Source organism: Heloderma suspectum, chromosome 1 (genome assembly GCF_057233095.1).
Source record: "Heloderma suspectum isolate Gila_16-S chromosome 1, 16-S_ref, whole genome shotgun sequence".
Lineage (NCBI taxonomy): Eukaryota > Metazoa > Chordata > Lepidosauria > Squamata > Helodermatidae > Heloderma > Heloderma suspectum.
In genome coordinates this window covers 68,305,421-68,326,493 of record NC_139458.1, presented here as the reverse complement: position 1 = coordinate 68,326,493, position 21,073 = coordinate 68,305,421, and the positions used below count along the sequence as shown (strand labels likewise).

The 21,073-nt window shown below is 48.4% G+C and overlaps 2 protein-coding genes across 2 annotated transcripts in view; both read left to right on the top strand.

Annotated features, from left to right (window-relative positions):
* The window catches only part of PLCB2 (phospholipase C beta 2), a 75,079-nt gene extending 73,883 nt beyond the window's left edge, over positions 1-1,196 (top strand). The window contains exon 32 of the mRNA XM_084845192.1: positions 833-1,196. Coding sequence (XP_084701318.1) covers positions 833-1,111 — 279 coding nt within the window. The 3' untranslated portion in view covers positions 1,112-1,196. The remainder of the gene's footprint in view (positions 1-832) is intronic.
* An 11,651-nt stretch (positions 1,197-12,847) lies between these two features.
* Positions 12,848-13,621, top strand: ANKRD63 (ankyrin repeat domain 63). Its single transcript, XM_084845837.1, has one exon. The coding sequence runs from the start codon at positions 12,848-12,850 to the stop codon at positions 13,619-13,621; it is 774 nt and encodes a 257-aa protein (XP_084701963.1).
* Positions 13,622-21,073: the final 7,452 nt, after the last annotated feature.

Sequence of the window (21,073 nt, the reverse complement as noted above, 5' to 3'; positions counted from 1 at the left end):
AAAACACTCCGGGGAGGCAGGGCACAGGGGAAGGTTGACCCTGTTCCCAGCGATTCTGTCACAAATCGTCCCCCTCCCTTTCCCAAAGCTATTAGCTGCAGAAGGGAAAACACACAGATGCCTCCTTACATGGGACAATCAGCACTGAGTTAAAGTGACCCCTCCCTCCAATCCAAACTGGGGCAGCTGTTTTTTCAGACAAGAAAATGATGTGGAGAGCTCCAGTCATGGTTTGGCTCCAAAGATCTAGTCTTCTTTGAATTAAGCCTTTTCACCATTTCCAGCTCCATTTATGAGATTAAGGGCCTAACTGCATGTTACACTAATTATGTGGCAGACAATTAAAACTGATTTTACAAAACGTATAACCTTGATCTGTATGTAAACAGTGAACAGTGAAGAAAAAAAAAAGAATAATTAAATCTTAGGTGCAGGGGGCAATTTCCATTGAGACACGGGGGAGGTTTAACTCTTTCCTCTGCAGCCATGATCACAACAAATACCACACACAGCAATTAGTGATATGAAAAAGTTCCCATTGGCACCAATAGGAACTTTTTAAAAATCACTAATTGCAGTGAGGGGGATTGTGGCTGGGGAGGGAAGGGTTAAACCTCCTCTCCCCATGTGCTCTGGTCTGAATGGTAATCACCCCCTCCCTGCACCTAAGATTAAAAAAAAAAAACTAGCATGGATGCAATCCATGCAATTAACATAGTATGTCGATAGGCCCTAAGAATTCCATCAACAAGCAGCAGTCCAGCTTTTTCTGAGTGAGCATCTCAGCAAGAGGTGTTTCTCAAGTGTCCACTTGCCCTGTCTTTTTGTACAGCTCCAGCAGGAGGTGTTTGCAGAGTACAAAGAGAAGGTGGAAGCTCTCAGTGCAGAGGTGCAAGATTTAGTGAAGGACTGTGCAAAAGTCTGTTTCCCTTTGGAAGCTGGCAAGACAAAGGAAGAGGCCCTAAACTCTGCCAGTGAGGGAGACCAGGGGCTGGAGCAGCAGCTGCAAGAAAACATCCTGCTGCCGGAGGCTGTCGGGCATGAAACTCAGATGGCTGAGAATGCCGTAGAGGGTGAAAAATCCATGGATACCCAGGAGAGCAGATTGTAAGCCTCCAGACAACTCTTATTTTAAGTATCCCTTATTTTTTTTAAAATGACTCATCTTGTTTCCAATATTGCAGCTCCACAGAACTTAACGGGATGTCCCTTACTGCAGTTCCACAGCCTCCCTGAATGTTTGGACATTTTGGTCTAGCAATCCAGATCACTTTGAAGTTTCTTACTGTCTGTGATCAACAGGATCTGTCGCAAAGATACAGCACTGAAAAAGACCTGTTGCTGCCATCAGAACATACAAACAGACCTGCTGCATCACAAGAAGGGGCCAGGTGGTCCAGCATCTGGTTCCCCACAGTAGCTAGCCAGTTGCTTCTGGCAGGGCATGACGGCAGTAGCTCTCTCCCAGAGGAGGAGGAAGCATTTTCCTCTACCAAGAGTAGGATCCCCTACCCCCATCCAAGAATAGGAGTCCCAAGGGATTGTGGTTGTTTTAGGGTGCAATCCTATGAATGTTGAGACAGAAAAAGTCCTACAACTCCTGGCATTCCCCAGCCAGCAGGGCTGGCTGGAGAATGCTGGGAGTTCTAGGACTTTTTTTCTGTCTAAACATACATAGGATTGCACCCTTAATGAAAGAGTTTCTGGGTTTGGATAATTGTCAACAGAAGAGCTGGAAGAAGAAGGGGGGGAAAGCCCCAGGTATCTGATCAGATGCTAGTGCTAAGTCATTTGAAATACTTTCACCTTAAGTTACTGGTTCTATAAAACCATTATGTAAGACAGAAACATTCATCAAAATGCACAGGACAGAAATAGATCTGAAGTGAAGCTAGTTGTAACTTGAATGATTGTGAGAGGAGTCCAGGCAGTTACTGCAAGAACACAGAAATGCAGCCAGCAAATCACTTGCAGTTGTTACTGGACTGGGGCAGGGGTGGGGGCAGAAAGCAGGACTCTCCCTCCCCCTATATTAGTAATGTACCAGGCCATCCTATTTCTCTCTCAGGCTCAAACTGCTTGCAACAGTGACAAACCACGTGTAAACTATGAAGTGGGGTGTGGGGGCTGATTTTAAAGCAAATAGGGCATGTGGGCAAGGGCAGCTGAACACCCCCATATGACTTACCTCCCCCAACTTCATTGACAGCATGCCCCAATGTTCTGTGATACTGGGAGCCCAGAGGAAAGTACTGTGGGGAGGTAAGCAAAGGAGGCTTCAGCTCCTCATCAGCACAATCCTTTTTGCGCTTAAAACAAGGAATAGGTGAATCTGTCAAGCTCGATTTAACTCAGGTTCTCATTTTACCAATGCGAAGTTCATTCCATCCTGATTCCACAATGGAGGTATTTTGTTTTGTTTTTACTCTCCATGAAAATTTGTATGCATTCTTGAGCATAGGGTTTTTTAAAAAAAATCTGCATGTTTTATACACATTTTCCAAACATCTGCATTTTTTTGTGCATAACGTACAAATTTTTCCCATCAAATAAAAGGTTTTTGTGCATGTTTTTGCAAATATATGCATTTTGTGCACATTTTTAAAAATGCACGCATTCTATTTTCTCAGCTGCATCGCAAACCTCTGAAATGTATGGATTTAAGCAGAAGACTATGTTACAGTTCATGTTTAGGCTCAGGAAGTGCAAATTTCATGAGGTCAAATTGAAATGCAAACTAAATGACTTTCTCACCCATCGTTACTTAAAACCAGCCCCTTTATTGATAGGAGAGTAGCACAGCAGACCCAGGTTTATCCTAGTGTCTTTTAGGCTGCTATGTCTCTCCCTGGTCAAAAGATTCCCCAGAAAGTGCAGGGGACTGCTGACACAGTCAGCCTGTTCTGTTTAATAGGTTTTCAAAGTAGAAAAGAGACCTCAAAAAGGCCAACATCAGGAGATTGCAGAGAATCTGGTGGGGAAATTCTGTTCAATTTGCCAGCTCTGAAGCAGTTTGTAGTCCAGCCCAGAGCAATGGAAATGGGCCACAATACACACTAAACTGAAACTGGTCTAGTTTCTCTAGACTAGGGGTAGGCAACAGGCAAGTTGTGGAGCACATGTGGCCACTGCTACCCCACAAAAATCCACGGCAGTAGCAAAAAGAGAAGGAACAATTTGCCACCAGTTTCCAGAAGCTAATTGCTACAGAATACTACAGTGACTAAATTTACCTTTAAATTTGGCCATTGCAACATTCTGGCTTTGGGGGAGGGCTGTCTCCAGCACCCCACAGAATTCTGCCAGCAGCCTAAGGAGTGCGGCCCATGGGGAGGGGGGAGTTCAAGGGCAGAAATGACCTCCAGACCTCCCAAAGTTGCCCACTCCTGCTCTATACTGAACCCACTTCTCTTGGTAGTCTGCTGAAAAAGGGAAACAAAGACTCTTTTTCAGGGTTTGCCTCTTTTTTTAGCAAAGAGACTGGGATTTAAATGCTACGTAGTACACATCGGCTTACTTAAAATCTTTAGGGGGAAGAGATGGTAAGGAGAACTTAAACTGCACGCATGCAAGTAGAGCAACCTCAGATTGCTTCTCTTCACAGTCCATCTTCAGCTTCCATCCAAGACAGAAGCTCAGACACACAGGAACAGTTGCAACATTACAGGCCATTTATAACAAAGTCCTAGAATGGAATGATATAACAAGACGTTCATCACCTAATGTGACTTCACTTTTTCCTGCCAATTCCATAAAGAAACAAGCACTGAAATGTGCAGGAGGTGGTTTTCGTGCCAATGCTTGCCTCTCTGCAGCCACATGCTCGCACCACACAACTGCCCTCTTCCGGTCTATTTCTGAAGGCAACAGAATGGCAGTCTCAGTTTTGCTGGGCCTACACTAAAACAGGTTATGATAGCCTTTCCCAACCTGGTGCCCCCCAGCTTTGCTGGCTGGGGTATGCTGGGAGTTGTAGTTCAGCACACCCGGAGAACACCTGGTTGGTTAAGGTTGGGTTATGATATATAAGCAAGCAAATCTGAAGATAGGAGTGTATCATAGAAATCAAAGCAGTTCTCATTAGAACTTTTCCTCTCAATAAAACTAACTGAACACATTTAAACAATTGCTACACGATCCCTCAAGTGACGACGATACAATAAGCAGGGTTTTCTGCTCTTCGGGGTAGCAACAATAGAAGTGTATCCCTATCACTTGCCATCCTTCATAGTAGGCAATCATGACACTTCTGGCACTACATCCCGTACAGCTGTCCAATAGATGCTCTGACAGGAGAACCACATTTTCTCAGGAAGGAAACGTCTGGATGCTGGGGAAATGCAACAGCAGCACTATCATGTGAGGAAAGACTTTGAGAAATCTGTGCTGCAAATGTGAAAGTTATGCATGTACTGTGCAAACAATACTGGTCCTTTAATTCCCTTACAAAGTAATCCTATGCCGCCACCCCAGACAGCGTCCCCACCCCCTGCCCATCCCCATTGTAGCCGGCGCAGACAGAACTGCGCCGGTTACCTTCTACGCTTGGAAAACGGAGCATGGAGATGGGGAAAAGGGGGTGTTCCTGGGGATAGGGAGGGAAGGAGACTGGGGCAACTGCCTTATGCCATTTCCTATGGCCACCCCAAGCCTCCTTCCCTCCCGCTCTGAGGCAACACTGCCCATCTAGCAAAAATGCAGGGCAGCTGGAGCACAGAGCTGCCACTCTCCTCCTGCCCTGCAGTGGAGAGTCAGCAGCCTCCAAGTTCGGAGGCTGCCAACTATCTGGATAGGATTGCACTCTTAAAGAGTTTGTCGTGCATCCTTCAACTTGGGGGTGAGCCTGGTTTCCTCCTGGCTTCATGAGTGAAATGAAAGACATGCATGCCGATGAATCCAACATTGGCTCAGTTCTCAGCTTTACCGCTCCACCCAAGGTTCTGGAGAACTGCCTGCCTTTCATATTTTTTGAAGTGTCACACCAACATTTATCTATCACTTTACTGTTTAAAGAAAGGATGGGCAACACAAGGCCCATGGGCCACAAGCAGCCGCCGATGGCCTTTTTGCAGCCCTCACTGCTCCCCACTGCCAAATTTGATGCAGCCGCAGGGAAAAAAAGTGATGATTTTGCTTGGATGCACGGCACGTGGAAAGACGCACACACCTCCCTTGCCAGCGGAATCACACTCCCGGAAACCTCCTGGGAGCCTGATTCCTCTTCCAAACGAGGCATGTGCTCCCTGTATGCCTTGTTCTCAAGCAAAATTGCCCCTCTGGCATTATTTTTTAGTTTGCAACCCTAAACACACGTACTAGGGAGTACACCCCATTGAAGACACTAGGACTCACTTTGGAGTAAGCACCCACAGGATTGCACTGGAGTGCAAATCTGCTCTAGGGATGTGGGGAGAGGTTCCTTGTTGACATCATGGCAGGGAAGCTAATCAGCCCCATGTTTCTTCTTCAAAAGAGCTGAACAAATCTCTCCCCACCACCACCACCACCACACCAAGCTCAAAGCTGAAAGGCAACAGGTAAATGTGGATTGATTGCAACGTGACCCCATTACTCTAAGAGTGCCAATTCTGTCTTCAGCCCTAGAAATATGATGGATTAGAGTGGTAACCCCAAGGACGCGAGTGAACAGTTTTCATATAATGGGGCTGGGGAAAAGAAGAACCTGTACAGATGCTCAAATAAAGGAAACCTGAGCGTGTATCATGGTATTCAGGAATAATTACTAAGATATCTGGAAACTTCCTTCCTTTGTGGCATTTCATTCACGCAATGAATACTGAGTGTGTCAACAGAAAAGGGGGGGTACGACTGTGTGCTTTTATTTATTTACCCAAAGAGTAAAACAACATGTTGCTATAAAAAAAAATATGGATTTGTGTTTGAGCCAGTGCTTGAGGCTAGTTGATGACATCGTGTAAGTCTGGAACACATGGCCAGAATTTGCACTATTGCGTTTGCCATATTCAGTTCTCTTGCCTTTTCTCCCCTTTACAGTTATATGTACATGCCAGAAAGCATCCCTGCATGCAATACATCTGTATTTGGCAATTCTCACTATTTAATGTTTCAGTAGCTTTTCATCACTGCCTTGTCTTCCCCTCCCTTCTTAAGTAGTTGGGCAAGAATGTCTAATAGCTTATCTCCCTCCTGACAACAGAGATGCATTCACATACCTTTCCAGTCTGACCAATCCTTTTGTTTTAATGCAGGGGTGCAGAACCTCAGGTTCAGGGGCCAAGTCTGGCCCTCTGAGGTTCCCAGATGGCCATGCCCCCATTCTAAAAGTCTGAAATTACTTTCCTAAGGCTTAATTACAGGCAGGAAGAGCTTTAAGTTAAACTATCCTGGTATTTGTGGCATTTTGGCCTACCCCTTTTGTCTTCAGCCCCACCTACCACTGGAATGCAGCCCCCAAAAGCTTCTCTGAAATGAAATTCGGCCCTCGGGCTGCACCCCTGCTTTAGTGGTATCATTTCCTTCCTGTGTAATCCTAAAATCTGTTGTTCAAAAGCCTGTTAACAGCTACTGTTTTCACTTCAAATAATCAGTACCTCCTTGGGGTATTGCATGCTCTGCAATGAGATTGAATGTTAATTAATCCTTTGCTGTCTGTATCTGGGTCTGGGGATGCTTGAACCACATAGGAAGCCACCAGAGGGAGAACAACTTTACCCAAAGGGCCCGACAATAACAAATGCAATTGGATGAGCAATTATCACACATGGGGAGGAGGGCTGGGAGGGCTCTCTATTGATGGGCTAATCAACTGGCATTGCATTCTCAAAAGAGCATCTGGATTTATTACCAAGTGCTGGTCACTATCAAAACATTCATTTTCACATTCAACAAGTAGAGAGAAAGCATTGAATTATTGTGTGTTCTATAAGGATTGCATCCATTTATGTCCATGTAAGGTACTGCTGGAGGATGGGTTGATAAATCGTTCATGTGAACTGCAAAGACACAGCTGGTGTCAGGCAGCGGTTCAAGCACTTCATTCTGGCATTTCCCCAGACTTATTACAATAATGCCCACAATGAATCAACGATTAATCCATTTTGCAAGCCATTTGCAAAATACACAACATTTTCATAAATAAACATGCCCCCTTAAAGCAGCAAGGAATGTGCCTGTTGGTTGGGTTCACTAGTATGAAGGCTAAGTTACTAAACGGATAAATATTTACCACCATCTGAATGCTAGAATTTAGAAGCTCACCTGTTTAGGGATGCCAGGGCAATGCAGCTACATTCAGAGAATTCCTGTTGTGAAGAAATAAAGAGTTCTGTGAAAGGCTTTGGCCCTTTATCTAGAAAGCATTCACAAGATCCGTTGATACAGATTGCCACCTCCTTCACCTGCTGAAACCGTCCTTGTGCTCATGATAATGAGCAAGCAACAAAGTGATGGACTTCTCCAACTTTTCTATACATTTGAAAAGGTAGTGTGATGATGCTAATCCATGACATTTTCTGTGAGAAGGTTCTGAGATGGTTCTATCTGAACTAGGGGAAACATGGAAGGATCGAGTTTACCTTCTGCCCACACTTTAACCTCCTTGGGCAGTAGCCATGCCTGCAGCTGCACTCCCACTTGATCTGAGGTTCAAGCAGGGCCCACAACTTGTGCAGCAGGGAACAACCAGTTTGAAAAGCAATGCCAGAAACAAGCGCAAATGCTTGTTTCTGGATTGGGACAGGTCAACAGAGCTTCCTTCTGCAAGCTCCACTGACCTGCCCCATTCCAGAAACGAGTATGTGGTCTAGTTCTGGGTTATTTCTAGAACCGCTACCTCCTAGTTGTGCTAGTGGCGGGACCTGTTACCATGTGGGCAGCACTGGATACTGCCCCTCATGTGCAATATTCAGGGTAAATATGTATTAGACATTAACAGGCCAAACCACCCCTTCTCCAAAGTGAAGTAATGAGATTTTGGTCTATTAGCAACTATGAACAAAGACTGAAAGAGTGGTATTTAGCCCAGGTTAATTAAGATGGAAGAGCTGAGGCAAGAGTTATTGAACTAATCACAGGACACAATATTGTGTATATGCATATGCCGGGCGTGTGTCTTCAACTACAGTTCAGATTCTTGTGCCAAAAGAAATCTGGAAACTTGGCTCTTTATCAGCTTTTCTCCCTTCCTGTTCACATACAGAAAGAAAGGATGCTACAGAGCAGCAGTGTGCAAACTTCAAGCTGGCATGATGTACCTACTTTGGAGTTTTTTTACTAGAACCCCCAAGGTCCACCAAACATAGACTGGTGCAAAATGGTGGCTCAGGGACAGAATCAGTTGTGTACTGCAGCCTTCCCAAACCTGGGGCTTTCCAGATATGTTGGACTACAACTCCCATCATCCTGCCTGTTGCCCATGTTGGCTGGGGCTGATGGGAGTTGTAGTCAAAACTTCTGGAGGGGTCCAGGTTGGGAAGACTGACCTATTACAGTGAGTACACTGCAGAGTAGTACACTGAGTAGTACACACACAGGGTAGTACACTGGGATACCTGTATATACAAGTACAATTCTACAGTTCAGAGAATCTAAGAGCCAAATTTAGATGTGGGGAGGGTAAATCTGTTTGCTGTTGCTATAATTAGACATGCAGGGGGTTGAAAACCTCTTGCTGATCTACTGCAAATCACCTAGCAATCTGTCAGTAGATCCTGACCTATTTTCTGTCCACCCCTTCTATAGGTTGTCTGGAAAAACCAACCTGGAAAGACGCAGAAGGCAGCTCACAGCCCTTTGGCAATGCTGGATTGCTGGATTACTGTTACAGGCTAATTATTTCCATGACACATATTCTAAGTGCTTAACAAATATCAGTGAAGAGCCAGGAGCAGATCCTTTAAAAACAGTGATTACCGCTGTGATAAAGAGTTACACGCACTGTGAGCCCTGAGGAGTCAAATCAAACAAAAGCCAAAAATAAATTCCCAGAAAGCCATTGAAACTGAGGTAGAACAGCCACTTCTGTTCTCCAGCTCTACGTCAGGGCTGGGCAACCTGTGGCCCTCCAGTGGTTTTGGCCTACAACTTCCACCATCCCTCACCATTGGCTATGCTGGCTAGGGCTGATGGAAGTTGTAGGCCAAAATGTCTGGAAGGCCACAAGTTGCTCACCCCTGCTCTAGGCAACTGAAAGACCCCAACACCTTTAAAACACTGTCATCTCCAGGACATTGGTCTGAGCCACATGACCCTGTCAGCGTGGGTAGTAGTAATATTTTGATTGTTTAGCTATCATAGTCCATAACAAAAAGAGGAGGAACATTCAGAGTTGAGCAACAAATTTAGCTCTTCATGTCCTGGCCATCAGCACAAATAAGGAACCACACAAGGTAAAAGAATTTTCATTATCAAACAGAAAACATACAAATTCACTAGCTGTAACAAGTTCTTCCTGAGCCTCTACTCAAACAAATGCTTTTCATGTGGATCCTTAGAAAGAGGACACTGGGTAACTTAACGGACAATATCTGGTAACAAGAATACTGTTCCAATGGTAATGTCTTATAACACCCTTCTAAGGAAGCAGACAGCTTTCAGCAAGTGGCTGCTGCCAGAAAACACTCAGCCACACGTACTTTGGGCTCCATCAGTGCATGTTGAGGGGAGTCATGTGACAGACACTGGTGCCCACTGACACACTACCACAAGTATCCCATTGCATCTGGTTGCAGTGGTGCGCTGAAAACTGATTGACACAGAGCTGAGTATGCACTGATGAGAATCATGCAACCCTCATCAGTGTGTACTGCTGAGCTGGACGTCAGTGAAGGATTAATGTTTTCTGGCAGCAGTGGCACAACAGCTGTGTGCTGGTTTGTGTGTGTTGGGCAGGGGTCAGGTGTCTTGACCCCTTGAAACAAATATTTAAGAGCAAAATGCAGCATTCAACATTTACAGAGGACCCCATAAATAGTTGGTGGGAGGGGACAGAGAAGCTTGAAAAATCTGTTTTCATTTAAAATCTGGAGTAGATTTCTAGCCCTCATAGACAGATTTGTCTATGATTTGCCACTGCCAACATAACAGATAGATTCTGTAAAAGGCTTGGCTATTCAAGCCTCCCCTCACTGCATGACTCAGGGCCCATGCTGCTGGCATGGCTGTTGGGGTGGCATGGCCATGCTCTTGGCACTGGCCCATCTTCCCTACGTATACTCCCTAGCACTGGTCACTTGCCCATATATAACTTCCTAAATTTTACTGCTGTTTTACTGGGATTTCTGTAAGCCACCCTAGAAATGACCAGAAACTAAATAAATAAACTGAATTCAAAATAATTGATAAATTAACTAATTAAATAAATAAAGCCACTCTGTCCCTTGCGAAACAACCACCACCACCACCACGAGCACACACATTTTCTATCAAAACACATACCCTTGTCCTATGGAACCCCATCCATACTACAGGAATGGCTCCAGGGACCTCCGCGGTCATGCAACAAAACCGCTGTTCCTATGGCCCTGTGCAGAGAATTGCTCCTATGTCCTACAAAGTGTGTAGTGGGGTTGAGCGCTTATATCAGGGGTCCAGCTCATGCTGGCATTCCCCACACAGCCCCACCCCTTCCCTGGCCCCTCCCCCTCCCACTGATAGTTTGGCAGTTTCCTGGCTTTTGTGCCACCTTTTCCCCATTCTACAAGGCTGAAATGCCTCATCTACGGCTTAGTTAGTGGCGGTAAGAGCTTTTCACTACAACAGGAAGGTATTTTGGTTCCTCCCCATTGCCTTTGGCCTTGCCCACTACTGGCATGTGGCCCCCAAGAGGTTCTCAGAAATGGAATTTGGCCCTCAGGCTGAAAGAGGTCCCCCAACCGTGCCTTGTATGTGACAGGGATGGTGCACAAGGAGCACCACAGAGAGGGAAATGCAGGCCTGGTTCCCACATGCATACATATCACACTACTGAATGTGTAAAGGGTCTCCATGGAAAAACATATAGTTTTAGGTCATGTGAAAGGATATGAAAATTCCACTTGTGATGGGTTTATTCACACAGGCAAGTCATCTCTATGATGCTGCAGTCACTGAGTGATGAACATGCATGCAGCCCTTGTTGCAAGCTGATGGGTTGAATCCAGATTTAATCAGGCTTTGACCAGACCCAGTGAAATCACTGGAACTTAATTTAGCCATGACTAACTTCAGGGGTCGTGGTGGCTTAGTGGTTAAGACGCTGAACTGCAGACAGGAAGGTCGGCAGGGCAGCAGTTCGAGACCCGAGTGCTGCGTGATGGAGTGAGCTCCCGTCTTCAGTCCCAGCTCCTGCCAACCTAGCAGTTCGAAAGCAAGAAATTGCAAGTAAATAAATAGGTACCGCCTCGGCGGGAAAGGTAACAGCGTTCTGTGCACCTCGGTGTTCAGTCATGCCGGCCACATGACCACGGAAGCGTCTTCGGACAGCGCTGGCTCTTCGGCTTAGAAATGGAGAGAGCACCACACCCTAGAGTCGGACACGACTGGTTGGGGACACCTTTTAACTTCAGCCCCACTAATTTCAATGGGTCTACTCAAAGTATCACTAAACCTAGAACCAACCCTAAATGTTCAAGATGAAGATGCAGCAGGGTGTTTGGGAGTTCCTGTAGGGCAGAGGGAGGAGGAGGTACAATGCAGCCACCAGCGCAATCTCAGACCAACGCTGTGGAGATAGCACTTCTTACTGGCATCATCTGGCAAGCAAGGAGGGAAACACTCGCAGATGTGGGAGCTGCAGGATCCGGATATTATCTGATCCTCTCAGTGCCAGCTCCAGGTTTTTCAGGGCCCTTCGGCAAGACACCCCCAATAGCCCATCTCCCTCAGTGAGTCTCCCTTCTCGCCACCCTTGTGACCAGCTGCTTTTGCTCCTCACCCTCGTTCTCACTGTTGCTACCACTGCCTGCTTGATAGGCAGAGAGCCAGTGATGAGTAGGCCATGGCACCTACCACCCTTCTCACCACCACTGTTGTCTGGGCCAGCGTGCGAGGCAAGGGAACAAGCAGGCAGCAGTGGTGAAGAGGAGCATATCCAGGGGGCTCTTGTCAGCGGGCCCCTGCTGGGATATGGGTCTCGGCAGATGCACGACCATGCCTACCTCTGACGGCGGCCCTTCACCTCCGCGAGAGCCTCACAAACCCGTGCAGGCACTGCGCGGAAATTCCCACATAAGTATTCGTCCACTGATGGCATGGCTGTAACCTCAAGCGATTACTTGTGTATGTGACCACAGCCTTCGGAGCTCTCTCTCTAAAACAAAGCAAAACCCCTAGACAGCATTTTCGTATTTCCTTAAAGAAAATACTGGTCAAGCGGCACAATTCAGTCATTCAGCTGAGGAAAGGTATGAAGCGAAGTGCAGATGCGTTCTACCCACTGAACCACGCTGTCTCCCAATAATATAACCTAATCATAGACGTATCCCCCATTCACGCACTTCCACGCCTTCCTCTTCCCTAGAATAGCACATGGGCGTCCCCTTGCAAAACCCGCCAGCAATTCAGTCGCCTGGGGTGTATCAAGCCAGTGCCCCGTTCTATTTATTCCAGGGGTCTTCCGGGCGGGCGGGGAGCTCCTGGGCGCCGGAACCGCTCCGACGACCCCGCTCCCCAGACCGCCACCCCCCGCACGGAAGCCGGGAGGCGAAGGTGCCTCCGCGGATCGCGCGCTCCCCCCCGGAGCGGGAAGGCAGGGATCGCCATGGAGACTCGAGGCGAGGTTATAAAGCGGCTCTGGGGAGCCGCCGCCTCGAGTCGCCATCGGGTGCCGAACCACCATCGGCGGGAGCAGCAGCAGCAGCGGCAGCAGCGGCGGCGGCGGCGGCCCATCATGCTGAAACCGCGGGACCTGGGCCCGGGGGAGTCGACGCGGACCTTCCTGGAGGCGATGAAGGCGGGCCGGCTGCACCTGGCGCGCTTCGTGCTGGACGCGCTGGACGGCGAGATCGTGGACTGCCGGGCGGACCGAGGCCGCACGCCGCTCATGTACGCCGTGTTGCTGAAGGACCCGGCGTGGCGCCTGGCCTTCGCGCGGCTGCTGCTCGAGCGCCGCGCCGCCGTCAACATGCGCGACGACGCCGGGCGCAGCGCCCTCAGCCTGGCCTGCGAGCGCGGCTACCTGGAGGTCACGGAGCTGCTGGTCCAGTTCGGCGCCGACCCGGACGCGGTGGACTCGCGAGGCTGGAGCCCGCTCATGTACGCGGCGTCGCAGGGCCAGACGGCCGTCATCGAGTGGCTGCTGCGCGTCTTCCGGCGCCTCGGGCTGTATCTGGAGCGCGCCGACCGCTCCGGGCGCACGGCGCTCCTGCTGGCCTCCGCCGGGGGCCACGGCCAGTGCGTGCGAGCGCTGCGAGCCGCCGGCGCCTTGTTCCTCGCCCATCCGGACCAGGGCCCCGGCGGCGATGACGCCGCCGCCGCCGCGCCCGCCGCCGCTCTCTTGGTCCACGTGGAGCCTCATCTGAAGGCGAGCGCGCCGCAGCGGCGATGGCAAGACACGGCGGTCAAGGTCAGCTCCGAGGCGCCCAAGGGGACCGTGTCGCTGGGAGGCCGCCCGCTGATCCGCAGGGCCACGGCGCCGGACTGCCAAAACCTGATCGGCTGCTGAGCGAGGGCGGCTGGAAGCGCCCTCGCGCCCCGCCCCGCCGTGCCCACCGCCTGGCCCTTCCCGCTTCGTCTCGGAGGCGCGGCCCCTGCGAGAGGACCCCGCTCATCCTCGGCTGCCCAGCTTCGTCGGCCCCCCTCGCCGTGGCCGCCGCCTCGTCAGCAGTCGGGTTCTCTGATACCGTGGACGAGGCGTCGTTGACCCAGGGCGGATTAGGGCCCAACTCCCGCACCCCGCTCGACAGACTGCGTTGAATGTAACAGCATCCGGGAAATGGAAGTCGTAGGGTTCTTTTAGGGGTGCTTCCAGACCAGACTTTTATTGCCCCATCGCCCTGCCTCAGCCTCAGAAGTTTTACCCCCCCCCCGGGGGGGGGAGGAGTCGTCTTCAATTTGTAACGTTCCCGTGTTTTCCCACTGCTGCTTCCATATTTTTTCTTACCAGGAAAAAGAAAGATCCTATTCACGCGGGGAGGCACGCTTCCATACAGAGGGCTCCTAGCACTAACACTTAGAAAGCATTATGCAGCTTTTCCATCTTTTCCTCAATGGATTTTCCATAGTAAGAAAAAAGACAGAAGCAGCTGTAGGAAAACATGGGAAGGTTACAAGTAGACGGCAACGCTGTCTAAGCCCCTGGTAAAATTCTGTAAGGGTGTCCTGTGTATGTTGAGACAATGTCCTACAATTCCCAGTTCCTGGGAATTGTAGGACATTTTTCTGTCCAAACATATATACGATGGCAGGCCGACGGTGCACTAATAGCCTCATCTGGAAGTGGCCAAAAACAGAATAGCTGCACAAAGCTTCTTGATCATCAGCGCTAGGAGCTGTCCTCCTATTAGCACTCTCTTTGTTTATTAATTGGGCAAATAGAAATGTGCACCTTACATGCAGTCTGTGTAATAAGTGCTATCGATTTCTGTGTATTTTTGTATTATCATTAGGCTGAGTGAGTCAGTCGCCTCAGGCGGCAGGTGCTGGGTAGTGAGGAGGGGGCGGCAGCTGTCGCCCCTTGGCCAGCCCCCACTGTTGGAGGACAGACCTGTGTGTTGCAGTCAGCCTGCTCTGCACTCCCTGACCTGGCCTGCTGCCCTCAGGTGTGCTGGAGGATGCTGCCCAATCACCAGTGTCAAAGTAAGATTCACCTGCCTGTCCGGTCAGCGGAATGGTGGGAGCACCATATTGTTCTACACCTGAGGGAGCAAACCGGGCCGCTTCTACCATTAGGCAGAATGCAGCAGTTGCCTCAGGCAGCAGATGCTAGGAGGCGGAAGCAGCAAGGTGTTAGAGGAGAGAGCTGTGGGCCATGCAGCCTGCCTTGTGCCCCCAAGCTAGCCTGCTGCCTGGAAGTGTGGTTGCAGATGCTGACCCACTGCCAGTATTGAAGAACGATTCAGCCTCCAGTCCAGTCAACTTTGTACATGGAGTGGGAGGGGGCACCATCTTGTCCTTGCCTCAGGTAGCAAAGTATCTTAGGCCAGCCCTGATTATAGCTACTGCAGAATAGTTTTGTTTCTATACATGCACACACATTCTGGAAAGAGTAAGAACATTAGATCATTATTGGGCCCAGTCCTGCCAAATAATAAGCTCTTTCAGCTCCGATGGATTTCAGTGAGAGAGTTAAAACATACTTTTCCTTTGAAAAACCAAAGGACCTAAAAGTGCTTAGCATTGTTTGGATCATGACCATTATCACTTAAGCAATTTCCATTAGTTAACCCAAGAATCGTTGACGGAGCTCTCTTCGCCCATCTCAAGAATAGTCCTTTATGTATTTGTTTGGCTATCCTTGCAAATTGTGGAGGTGGAAATTCCCTCTTAGGGACCTCCTCAGTGAGAGAAATATTACTGTAGGGTGGCAAAGAGACTTCCTGTTAAACCGGCCTCCTTGCTTTGACCCCTTTCTGTCATACCTTCCGCTTGCAAAAAAATTGCATCAGCGAATCCATCACTATCTGATAAATAAAGAACAGTGTAAGTAGAAATGAGTCAAAATAACATGACCACCACTTACCACTGTGCCCCTTCCAGTGAGGATAAAACACTGAAGGATCAGCTAAGATGTAACTTTTCTGATGGGTGAAAATAGTATTAGGCTGCAATCCTATATTCACTTTCCTGGGAGTAAGACCCCCTGAATTCAGTGATGCTTACGTCTGAGTAGACATATTTAGGATTGCACTGCAAGTTCTTTTTCTGTGATTATCAGTTAATCTGGTAAAGAGCAAGAAAGTTCTTGAGAGGTCTAGATTGGTGCATTTGCATGGCAGTTTTTATAAGGTTAGTGAAGCATTTATAGTTTTCAGATGTGCTGATGCTATTTGTGTTTGATTCTTAGAGGGTGCTTCAGTGCTGTGTAGATTTATTGACCAAAATGGAATTGCACCAGTATAAGTGATCATTGAATTGCACATACTAACCTGCCTTAATAAGGTGCAAGTTAATCTTTCATTTGTTACTCCTTAGGGTTAACTCATTTCCCTGAAATATTTGGGACTTTATGCGGTATTTTCACCTTATCTTTCAGTTTTTGTTCACTTATTTCTGGAACTGCGTGCATGAACTCAGAGATTGTCAGTGAAGGATGAAATAGGTGTGAAGCAGGAGGTGCGGGAATGGATTGCCTGAAGTCCTTTTCTTTGGTTAAAAGCAGTTGTGGGGGGGGGGGATTGGGTTGCGGTGCTGGGGGAGTGAGGTTAGTCCTTCCCTCTCTACACTGTTCACCCAACTTAAATCACCCTTTTGAACCCAATATATGGCAGTGGGGGGGAGGGGAGAGAAAGGTACCAATATTATACTTGTCTTTTATTTATCTTATTATAATTCTATCTTGCCTTTTTTCCTCTTGCAAGGAACCCAAGGTGGCTTACATAGTCCTTCTCCTCTCCATGTTATCCTCACAACAACCCTGTGAGGTAGGTTAGGCTGAGAGTCAGTGACTGTTCCAAAGTCACCCAGTGAGCTTCATGGCTGAGCAGAAACTAGAACCTGGATCACCTGAGTCCCAGTCTAACACTCTAACTTCCGCACCACACTAGCTGTCCTTCCATAGCTAATGGCAGATTCAGGGGGGATGATTTAGTTGGGGAAGTGGCACAGGTTAACAGCCCTCATCTAAATTTTCCTCCCAGAAAAGCCACTTTAACCAAAGAAAAAGGCACTGAGAGAGTTAATCACGAATCTCCCACACATCTTGTTTTGCCCTGATGGCCCAGTATTGTCTCTGACTGGCTGCGGCTTTCCAGCAGGGGTCGTCCACATGACCTGATCCTTCTTTAAACTGGAGAGGCCAAGCTGCATTGGACCTTTTGCATGTAAAGCATGTGCTCCACCACGAAGCTATGGCCTCTCCCTAAATAGCTCAGTGGTGGGCAGCGCCCAGCTCCCTTCTCTGGGAAGGTGGTGCTGGGCTGGGTGCAAAGGGCCCAGGCTCCTGTGGGAGCTCCGTAAGTCTGAACTTTTATTTTCAAGAACTTTCTAAATGCATGTGATGTCAAACCGAAATGCAAAAAAAGGAGGGAGGGCAGTGTATTTGAAAAGCGCAGTAAGAAAAACACCAACTTCAGACATTAGTGGTAGTTTAGGTAGCACTTTTAATGGGCCAAGTGCTTGATAGTTCTATTTCATTTGCCCTATTGATAAATTCAGTGAGTATTCCAACTTTAGGAATAGGGAGTTGAAGATGTGCTGGCAGCTGCCTGATGAGTCCGCAGCTGATCAAGGCCTTGTCTGTGTCAGGGGTGGGGAACCTCTTTCAGCCCAGGGGCCAAATTCAATTTCAGAGAACTCTCTGGGGCCGCATTCCAGTGGTGGATGGGGCCGAAGGCAAAAGCCCCTCCAAAATAATAACAGCATACTGTAACTTAAAGCTCTTACTGTCAGTAACGAAGCCTTAGGAGAGGCATTTCATCTTTTTAGAATGGGTAGAAAACTGCACAAATCCAGGAAACCACCAAATAGTCAGTGGTTGGAGCAAAGGAAAGAGGCCATGGCTGGATTGGGACCCTAGGCAATTCCCATTATTCCTCACCATTGGCTAGGCTGGCTAGGGCTGATGGGTGTTGCAGTACAACAACATCTGGTGGGCCACGCGTTCTCCACCAACGTCCTAGACACACACTTCCATCAGCTTCGTTTTGGGTAGCATCAGCTGGGAAATCTGCACTGGGGTCTTGTGATACATGTAGTGGTGCTCTGAACTAGGCCATAAGAGGGCACACTGAAAAAATGGATTGTGTAGCAATAATGCAAGGTCAAATCCATGTTAACTGTCATGGCCCCAGTTACTATAGAGGTCCCCTCGCTTGTTTGTATTTATTGTAGTAATTTCTGCTTGTTCATCTTTGGACTTGAATTGTCTACAAAGTAAAGTGTTCACTAACTGGCTCAAATGCGACTCATTGTTTTTTCTTTTTTTTAAAGTACATTGTCTTTCCAGCAGGACAGGGTCTGAATTTTGTTCCATCGAAAGATTATTTGTTGTGGCAGTGGTTTATATGACTTTCAAACTTTATCCTTCACAGAATGCAATAAAATTAGCTTCCATATTTAGGGATGTATGAAACCCACTTACCTTTTCGCAGAATCTTTCGTGGTGGGGGGGATGGGGGAGGAGGCGATCCAGTCCTCCCCCCTGGAATCCTTGATGGCCGGCTCCGCTCCGCGGCCAGGCCGCAAAGCAGCCGACCAAGGCCATCCGCAGCCGGATTTCCAGCCGCGGACGGGCTGCTGTGGACGCAAATGGCGGCCGCTGTAGCAGCCGCCATTTGCATCCAGCCAGGCAGCCGTGATAGGCTACGTAAGAATTTACGTAGCCTATCACGGCTTACTCCCTCCCCCCCAAAAACCCAGCATACTCAAATGGCGGCGGCTACGGCAGCCGCCATTTGCGTTCCCTATTTTTCGCCGATTTATCTTACGTAAATATTTATGTAAGATAAAACGGCAAAAAAAGGGGAACGCAAATAGCGTAGTGGGCGCTATTTGTGTTCCTTTATTTTTCACCGTTATAGCCTAGGTAAATATTTACGTAAGATAAATCAGCGAAAAATAGGGAACGCAAATGGCGGCCGCCACAGCTACCGCCATTTGCGTACGCTGGGTTGGGGGGGGGGGGGGGCTATCACTTAGCCGTGATAAGCTACGTAAATTCTTACGTAGCCTGTCGCGGCTGGAAGGATGGCAATGGCGGCAGCAGGAGACCAGCCGCATCCGCCCCAGGTAAGTGCCATCCCAAGGGGATTCCGCGGGGGGAGGCAGGAGGCCGTTCCGCCATGGATTTCGGGGGGCCGAATGCACTGGCATTCGGCCTCACTGAAATCCGTGGCGGAATTCTCCGCCATCCCTATCCGTATTGTGCCTTGTAATGAACCCACCATTGAGCAAGCATGTTTCCCTATCCACTTGTAACCTCAGAAAGGCCACCCCCCCATTTCCATTTCAGGGATTCAGTTGCAGAAGCTACACATTTTAGAATGCCCTTCTGTTTGCATCAGGAACCACAGGCCTAACACCTTCAGAAGGTGATGACAGCCTGTCTCTGCTATATGGATTGGAGTTCCTTAGGATCTTTGGAGTTTTTGTGTTATCTTTTACTTTTTGCACAAATGATCCATGGGCACAATCCAGTAAGTTAGTTGTATGACCAAGGCCACTGAAAACAATGGGATATTTCCACTATGCCTGCAATCTTATGGTCCCTGGGATGTTGTCCCAGGGGTCATAGGACAGATTGGAAATCCCCTTCCAAGATTGCAGTCAGAGCTCCAGTCTCAGGGGAGGAGATCTGATCTCGGATCCTCCCTCACCTCCACAACACTCGGTTGTTCCGTTGCTGGAGAGTGGAAAGGGGGGAGGATTGGAGTGTAGTGTGGGCGGAGGGAGAAGGCTCTGGATCCAGAGGATCCAAAGTCCTCTCAGACCTCAACCAGGTCACCAGTTTAGACCAGCCATAGTCTAAATTAGTTGTTTTGGAGGTGGGGGAATGGGAGGAAGAGCAGCAAACACCACTCTTCCTTCCCTTTAGCTCTGGCAGCAGCAACCCAGCAAGGCGTTGGATGCATTAGACCCACCAAGCTTGGAGCGATCTGGCACCATCTATAGGATTGCACTATAAGAGAGCAATTCTGTGATCCCTGGAAAGCAGGGCTGAGGGGCTGTTGGATGTGCTGGATCTCCCTCTCTGCCAGTGGGGTGGGAAGTTGAACCGCAGAGAAGGAGGTCCTCTTACGAATAGCAGCAGAAAGCTCTGTCGCCGTAGCTGCCCCATTGGTGGCACTCTGCTGGTGGTGGAGCTGAAAGCAGGGCATGTCAGGGCAGCTCCAGATTCCAGGCCCCCTCATTCTCCCCAAAACGACCCCCCAGCAGCGCAGGAATGTATACCAACTGGAGACCTGACATAGTAAATTCTCTCCCATTGGAGGCAACAGGAGAAGAAAAAAGGAAAAAATCCTCCCTCCAGCTTCTGGCCACTGAAGGGCAGCAGAGCTCTGGATGCAGGCCATGGCTTCACCATGGGTCTCCCTCACCCCAGGACATAGGATTGCTCAGCCATTTAAGTCACATTGATTTCAATGGGATTTGTGACAAATTTGTTGGATTGTGCTTTGTGCATTTTCACTCTGCACATGCCCCCAGAGAACCTTCCAGTCCTCTGTCACACCTTAATAAGAAAAAAACAAGTCATGGAGCCGAGTATACTTTTTTTGTTGGAATTGTTCCTCCTGGGGCGGGGGGATGTTTGTTTAAAGGCTTCTGTGCTTTGTTGTTTGTTTGTTGAAATCATGCTACTTCTATGTATTGTTCTAACTAAAAAACCAAACATGTTGCCCAGTGAGACTTAGGAGACTGTAATGGTTGGTATTAGCCACCCAAAAACTCTGTCCCCCTTGCCTCCTGCAGTAATACAATAGGACAGCCTTGTAAATAAGCCCATAAAAGTTACTAGCCTGCCATGTAAGCCCAAAAATTCATGCAACTAGCCTCTTATTTAATTTATTTATTATATAAATCTTAATAATAATTAAGGGGCTAGTAGGATGCAGGGGAAACACAGCCAGCATGGAAACAAAGCCTGTCTTAGCAGTCTAGTTTTTTAAAAATGCCGATTACCAATGGATTGGCAGAGGAGGAACAGATCACTCCTTTCCACTGCCTTCCAGCCCTCTTGGTTTCCATGCTGGTTGGGAACGAAGGGTGAAGAATATGCACCCTGCACTAGCATGCTCAGTCATCTGCATGGAATTCCTGGTCACCTATGGCAACCAGGCAGGTTGTTCATTACACGGTTGCAACAGGATTGCACCACTGTCCATGACCCTGTAGGCACTTTTATATGCCCATGGAACTCCTACATGTGCCACCTCTTTCTACCAAAATGAATGGGGCAGTCCTTTTGGTGAAGCGCCGCCTGTGCCTTATTGCTCCCATGCCCGTAAGATAATATTATAGG